This window comes from Propithecus coquereli, unplaced genomic scaffold (assembly GCF_000956105.1).
Source record: "Propithecus coquereli isolate 6110/MARCELLA unplaced genomic scaffold, Pcoq_1.0 Scaffold214, whole genome shotgun sequence".
NCBI classification, from domain to species: Eukaryota; Metazoa; Chordata; class Mammalia; order Primates; family Indriidae; genus Propithecus; species Propithecus coquereli.
In genome coordinates this window covers 3,875,056-3,883,179 of record NW_012146523.1, presented here as the reverse complement: position 1 = coordinate 3,883,179, position 8,124 = coordinate 3,875,056, and the positions used below count along the sequence as shown (strand labels likewise).

General features: G+C 35.4%; 1 protein-coding gene across 1 annotated transcript in view; it reads left to right on the top strand.

Moving 5' to 3' along the window:
- The window catches only part of NEK10 (NIMA-related kinase 10), a 225,985-nt gene that overhangs the window by 97,625 nt on the left and 120,236 nt on the right, over nucleotides 1-8,124 (top strand). The window contains exon 24 of the mRNA XM_012644543.1: nucleotides 1,871-1,946. Coding sequence (XP_012499997.1) covers nucleotides 1,871-1,946 — 76 coding nt within the window. The remainder of the gene's footprint in view (nucleotides 1-1,870; nucleotides 1,947-8,124) is intronic.

Below are 8,124 nucleotides of genomic sequence, written 5' to 3'. Positions count from 1 at the left end.
ATCCCAAGAATGGAAAGACAAGCACCACATGTACTCACCATTGATGGATTTTTAAATGTGGAATCATTTGTGTTTCTGGCATAAACCCCACTTGGTCATTGTGTATTATCCTTTTTATATGTCACTGGATTTGATTTACTTGTATTTTGTTGACAATTTTTGTGTCTGTGTTCATGGAAATATTGCTCTGTAGTTTTCTTTTCTTGTAATGTCTTTGTCTAGCTTTGGTGTCAGTAATGTTGGCTTTATGAAATGAGTTGGGAAGTGTTCCCTCCTCTTCTATTTTATGTTAGAGTTTGTGCAGAATGGTATACATTTCTTAAATTTTTGGTTGAACTTGTCATTGAATTGATCTAGGCCTGATTTTTCTTTGTTGGCAGTATTGTCAACTTTTGACAAAGATTTTGGACTTTAGAATCAAGTAACCCCAGATTAATATCTGACTCTGTTAATTTTTCCATGAGAGACAGCTGGCAAGTTACTCATTCTCTCTGAGCTTGTTTCCTCATCTGTAAAATGGGTGGTTATGAAGATTAAATAATAGTATACATCAATTGCTCAATACTCTACTACATATATTTTTTATATAAAATGTATACATGGCATTTCCATATATTAAATTATTTAACTGTTACTATTATACTATACTATTTACTACTATACAGGTACTATACCATTATAATCCTTATTTTACAGATCAGAAAGTTATTGCAAAGGGAAGTTAACCTGCCCAGGTTACTCAGGTTATAATATAATGAAGACAGGATTTGAATTGAGGCAGTCCAATTCCAGAGTCCTAACTTTTAAGCACTAAGCTGTACTAACAATAATACCTATCTTTCAGAGTTGCTATGAGAATTATTAAATGAGGCAATTCATGTAAGTTGCCAAATTTGTGCTAGTTTAGGGTGCTGTTTAGTAAATATGTACTGTTATTGATAGTACACATTTGTGAATTTTTATTATTTTCAAGTGAAACTACCTTGGAGTATTTTCAACCTGAAAACATCTTCATATGTATAAATAATCACATACTCCATTAAAGGTGATTGCAATGAAATTCCATAAGCATTTGCTGCACTTTACAAAGTGTTATTGTGAACATCAAATCTTATTAGGAAAAGCAGGTTGAATTCTTGCCTGGGTTAAGCCTGTCTTTTAGTGAAATTCTGGTAATTAAGCCTCTTGAAATGTTGATGAATCTGTATGAAGAGGATAGGAAGAATATCTGTGTCCACCACTTTGACCTAAGTTGTTGAGTGGTTTCAAAAAAGAGGAGTATGTGAAGGTGTTTTAAAAAATACAACCTAGTGCTAATATTAAGTATAGATATTTGGTGTTCTATGATAAAAATCACAATCCTTTGCTTATATATAAATATTTTGAGATGATTCTGAACATCATATTTTCTGTGAATTAGTACAAATAGATGCCAGTTAATTTCAGGGTCAGACCTTCACGGTGGTTACCTTACTCTTCACGACTTACTTTTCTTTTGGCCCAATGAAGTGATGACTGCCATATGCCAAAATGTTAGAGTCATTCTATTTATTTGAAAGTTATAAAGGATGACCTAAAAAGTAGAATCACAGTTCAATAAGTACTTTGTCCTATGTTTCAGTAAGCAAGATTTATTTTAGGGTGTTTTTTAAATGATAAATGTCACCATGTCAAAATATGTATATATGCCATTAATTAAGACTGGGAGTGATATGGAAGATTGGCACATGGGGCACCGTGACAGGGGGTAAGAAAAGAAAAGCCTTCTGTTGTGAAGTGTAATAGTTATCATGTAGAAAATCAAAAGCTAAGGAACAATGCTAATTCTGGGAAAACATAATAACATATTGCTTTGTTTTGTGAATTTTAGCTGACTTTGGCCTGGCAAAGCAAAAACAAGAAAACAGTAAACTCACGTCTGTTGTCGGAACAATCCTGTATTCTTGGTAAGGACAATCATTTTATGGCTCTCAAGCATCGTATTTAACTGGTTTGGGCTTTTGGTTTTATTCTTGGCTTGCAAAGGAAAGAGGATTTTACAAAAGAAAGCTTATTTAATACGTTTTTTTTCCCAATTACCTGGGTAATACACATGAATAGAATTGTGGATCATTATGTGTGTTTAAAACAACCACCACAAAAAACAATATTTCATCTAAGGTAGCTCTGACCATCATGGGAACTACTTTTCTAAATTAAGAATTGAAGGCTTACAAAAAAAAAAAAAAAATAAGACTTGAAGTGACCCTTAGTGTATAGTAGATGTGCAATAGTCGTTCAATGAATCTGAGAATGAACAGTTAATAGTAGATGTGCTTCCCAACATAATACTTGAAATATTTCATCATGCCTACTTGTATGTATGATGCTTTTCCTCTTTCCTCCCTATAAACATTCAAGGAAAAGGATTTTTGTGTCCTATTACCTATCCTAGTATCTTGCAAATAATAGACATTGAATACATTTTATTGCATGAATGAATAAATAATGACATGTATACTTCGACACATGTTTACAAAAAGTGAGTTGAGTTGCTTCTTGGGTAAATGAGTGTTTATATTTTGATAAATTGAGACACTTGGAAGTTCTTTAGCATACTTTGGGGGTTCCTTTGCAAGCCGTTAATTATTATGAATTGAGAATCTTCTTTTGCAAATCACATATCATTTGTCTGAATTTGTTGAAATTAGCAAACAAATATGGTAGTCAATAGGAAAGCAGATTTCAGAGAAATATTCTGAAATATGATTCAACAGGTCAAGCAATCAAGACACTTTCAATTTCTTTCTTTTTTTTTTTTTTTTGAGACAGAGTCTCACTGTGTTGCCCGGGCTAGAGTGCCATGGCGTCAGCCTAGCTCACAGCAACCTCAAACTTCTGAGCTCAAGCAATCCTTCTGCCTCTGCCTCCCGTGTAGCTGGGACTACAGGCATGCGCCACCATGCCTGGCTAATTTTTTTTTTTTATATATATTTTTAGTGTCCGATTAATTTCTTTCTATTTTTAGTAGAGACGGGGTCTCGCTCTTGCTCAAGCTGGTTTCGAACTCCTGAGCTCAAGCAATCTGCCTGCCTCGGCCTCCCAGAGAGCTAGGATTACAGGCGTGAGCCACCGTACCTGGCCCACTTTCAATTTCTTTATAAATCTAGCCTATAGTTGTAAAATTTAGTCCTGGGAATAGAATTAAACATCGATCTTCTTGAGGGATGGTGAAAGTTGTCTGCAAATAACAGCTCCTGTTTTACAAAGTCCTTTCATACAACAGTGTTCATAATAGTGTTTTTAGAGGTTGACTTTTATTTTACTGGAAATTTCTTATCTTTATTCTTAAAGTTAGTTTCATGAGAAGATGCAAAGAGATTGGTGGCTAGGCTAATATGTAGCTTGACAACTGCAAGTGTATCTGTATGCTTAACTTTTTAACAATAAAGCTGACCCATCTATTACTTGCTGTTAGAAGAATAATTTTCTTTTGTTTTACTTTGTACTTTTTAAATAATAAAAATTTGATCATAAAAGTGTTATATAATCATATATTCCTGAGAAAATTTGATTGTCAATTAAAATTACAGAACAAATAAAATACAAACTTAAATTTCGGTTGGTCATACTTGGCAAAAGCAGATTTTTATCCCTAAGACTGTGAATTAAGTTTAGAAATGCTCATACGGTAGTGTTAACTTTGTGTGTATGTGTGTGTAGGTGTGTGTGTGTGTGTGAGACAGAGAGAATCTATAGAGTATGTAGGAAGAAATCCAAAACATGACAACTTTTTGCTTTATTAGTCCAAATACAAATTCACACTTTTGTTTAATTTTTAAATTAACTGAAGAATTTGTAAAGCTGAACCTATTAATATAGATAAACCATTATTTTGTGTAGGCATACCATGATTGTTTTATTAACACGTACAGTATATCTTATTACTATTCATCTTTCTATCAAACCCATCATTCTTTTAAATTGCTTAAAATTTTTTCTTTCTATTCCTTTCTCTCATCTCCCCGCTCCCCCAGTTTTTAGAAATGCCCCTTGTGTGATGAGCTTTACTACGAAGTTGAGCTTATAAGCCATCTTTCTTCCTAATTTTTGATGTCTTCAACTGAGTATGGAGTTAAAGAACTCAGTCCTAAATTATATCATGTTACTTTCTTAGTTTGGGATTCTCCAAAAGCAGAACCCGAGTGAATGTTTATTTGAGAGGTGGTCTCAGGAAACACTGGGAAGCGGCCTGTATAACGCACATTAATAATCAGGCTCATAGAACCTCACCTGAGATACAGTGTAGAAGATGTTTTAGTGTGCTTCTAAACACTGGATGAGAAGTGGGGGTATATATTTTTTTCAGTTACAAGTGGGAGCCCTCAGCACTTAACTGAGGGCTGGTCTGGGGGGCTGATATCCAGGCGCTTTTGGCCTGCATGGGCTTGGGCTGGCGAGAAGGCCCTGAGGCAGAGAGTGGCAGGGCATTGCTTGAGATATGATGCCATAGACTTGCTCAGGAAATGTGAATAGAAGGGGACCTGGCCAGGGTCCTGACATTCTGTAATTTTCTGTAATTCTATAATGTTTCTGTAGTCACTGGGTGCTTTTCTGAGCCTGTAGGTGTGGGCCCAAGATGCCTGTGGCACCTCTGTCCCTTCTCTCTAGGGTCCCCAGGGTTTGATCTCCTCATCTCATTTTGCCCTTTCCTTTGCTTTTACTTCCTCAGATATTAATTTATTTAACGAAAGAAAGTTTCTTTGTCAACTTGTAGGAAATACCTCAAAGCATTTTTTATTCTGTGTTCGGCTGCTAGATAAATGGTTTGTGGGCACATTGCTGGACCAGTTGTGCTAGAACAGAAGGTCAGTAAAAGCTTTTTTTCTTCATCTGATGCGATTCATTATTAGGCAGGTTTCTGTGATCTTTCTCAAGGAAAATCATCTCAAAATATGCTACTTGTTTCTGTTTTTTATCTCTATGTCTTACTCTGACTCCAGAGCACGACAAACACTGAACACCATCTTGAATTGCATTTTCCAGAGAACAAATTGCACAACATTTTCAACTGCATTGCAGATTATAGAGTTTGAGGCTCTGGGAAATATTTTAGGCCAGTTTTTCATGCAACATATATGAGGTTTAATAAATAAGTATGATATAATAAAAATGGAAAACTTCAACTATTCCTGGAATGGGAATTATTTGAGACTCTATTGCTTGGCATCATGCCATTCATATTCAGACACTAGATAATTAGGAGAGAAGCTGGTAAAGTTCTTATTAGATGGATCAGAATAAGCCTGTAGGTAAACATGGACAAGTAGAGATAAAAATGAAGCATGCCCAACAATTGACTGTACCTCTTAAGTTCTTAAGAAAATTATAATGAACTCAAAATTCTGAAAATTTTAAGTGGCTTATAGCACTTCAGTGACGTCCAGTTGCTCATGCAAAGACCAAGTCTTCAGGATGGCTACAAGTGTACCCTGGTCTCTGCTAAGTTCTCCAGCTTTACCTCAAACCGGGCTTTACTCTAGCAATTCCTAGCTGTTCCATCTGGGCTCCCTCTGGCCACAGGCCTGTTGCACATGCTGCTCCCTTTACCTGGAGTACTTTTTCCCCTTGTCATCTGGCTAATTCTTACATAACCTTTAGCTCTCAGGTGGAATGTAGCCTACTCAGATGAACTCCCCTAAACAAGATATATTTCCTCTGGTCTACACATTCCATGTAGTTTTCCTTCACACAGTTGATTCTTTATTTATTTTGCATTAAGCCATGATGATTTTGTTCACCACTCTCCCTAGCACTGAGCCCAAAGTCTGGTATTCTATAAACTCACAAGAAATACTTGCTACATGAATGATCTAATACTTGCATGATTATGGACAGTACCTGAAATAATATAACTATAAAGAAAAATTGTTTCTTTTTATTGTAACAAATTTCTCATTCCTTATCACTTTCCCCTTTGCTGTTTCTTCAGATCTTCAAAATGCTTCTCCCTGGAATGTTCTTCTTCTAGATAGCTGCAGAGTTTACTTCCTTGCTTCGTTCTGGTCTCCGCTTAAATGTCACTTTTGTGCAGAGGATTTCCCTGATCACCTGCCCAAAATAGCAACCTCCCTTCAGACTCTATCCCTGTATCCTGCTTTATTTTTCATTGCCCTTGCCTCTGCCTGACCTTCTATTGTACTTGAATTGGTTTATCATGTGTCTTTCCACTACAACACAAGCTCCATGAGGTAGGACTTTTGTCTCCTTTGTTCACCACTGTTTCCCCAGGGCCTAGAGGAGTTGACCGCCAGAATGTTAATAAATATTTTGAATAATTAAAGTGAAGATAAGTCATTCAGCATTTTAATGTGATTAAAAATTAGTGTGCATTTTTAGTGGGCTCTAAGGTAATACCATGTCTTTGAACTTTTCTTACTTTTACCCCAGTGACCCTGAAGTGAATGCTTTTAAAAAGTTTGAGATAGTAAGTACCTTGATGGCAGGGTTTGCTTTATTCTGTTTTTTCCATTTATTTGTTTGATCATTATATCTTCTTCAATGAATAATGAGATCAAGTAGGATGTTATCATTTTTAAAAAATAAAACGTGGAATGATTATAAATTATCGAGACAATTATTCTTCTGTGACTGATAATTTGGCCCTGAAGGAAATTGCAAAAGAGGAATTTTCAAAAATAAGAGCGTAATTGGAATAAGAACATAGTATTGACAGGCAGGTTAGTAGGTCACTATTAAGATCACAAGCTCTGGAATCAGACTGTCTGGGTTTAAATTCTAGATCTTCAGGTGAGAGTTTTAAAGGATTGAACTTCCTATGCCTCAGTTTCCTCATCTGAAACCTGAGGATAATAATAAAAATCATGCCCATTTTCTAGGATTGTTGTGAGAGTAAATGAAGTGATGTGTATCTGGTGCTGGGAACAATCCCTGGCTGGCATATGATAAACACTCTCTAGATAATAGTGATTGCCATTTGCTGTCAGGCTAACGTTTGAAAGGATAGTACTCATTTGAGTGTATAGATTATTATATTGCACCTAAGAATCAGATTTGTTTCTTAATAGTCACAATAGAGAAGAGTTAATTATGCTGTATTTATCTATAGTGCTTTCTTTCTTCCTGTCTCTATATTTGAACCCTAGATGGCTGCTTTGTTTACTGGTAGTGCCCAGGGTTTTCTAGTAACCAGGCCCAAGCAGCTGAGAATATGAAAGGGAAGTAAGAAGTTTTTAGCATGCAAAGAAAAGAAACCTATGGGAATAGAGCTTTCTATAGTGGTGCTTTGAGCAAGTAGGTGGGGGATATTTTTGCTTGTGCTTTAATTACTTCTATTTATGGTTTTTCTGTGGCCAAGAAGGATAAGATTTACCTGAATAACATCACCCTCGTGCCGTCATTTTTTGCAGCTCCATAAAGACATGTACACACACACACACACACACATACACACACACGCACAGAGTTAGGAATTTTGAGTGAACTCAGAATTTTATTATACAAACTGAACTCTACATACATCTTAAAGACTCAATGGAATAGGTCACATGGTCTCAAATTTAAATAGAAGCTACTAAATAGAAATCACTAGAGAACATATTAATATATTAATGATTCCCTACTGCATATTGCTGTCCACATATTTTCATTTATCAAACATTTATACAGAGATTACTAAGTGGTAGGCACTGTTAAGTGCTCTATAAATATTAAGTCATTTAATCCTTAAATGTCCTTTAAGATATGTATGACTATCTTAAGTAATCTGAAGGAAGATTAAATAATCTTGCCCAACATCACACAACTGGTAAGTGGAGGAGCCTGTATTCAAATGTAGACAGCCTGCCTCCAGAATGTGTGCTCTTAATCACTCTGCTACACTGCCCCCTAATTGAGTAGTGAATAATTGGTGGCCATGTGTCAAGAATTACGAGTATTGCACTATGATTGATGTTTGCTTCAGGGGTATTGTGATTTGTTGTTCAGAATGTATACATTCCAAGTAGTCTTCATCAATACATTTATTATTTGCCAAGTTTACTTTTATTCAACTAAAAATTCTTGTTTTAAAATTTTCCTTATTTTCATGGTTATTTTCTCATCATTTAATACTTTTTAAAAAAT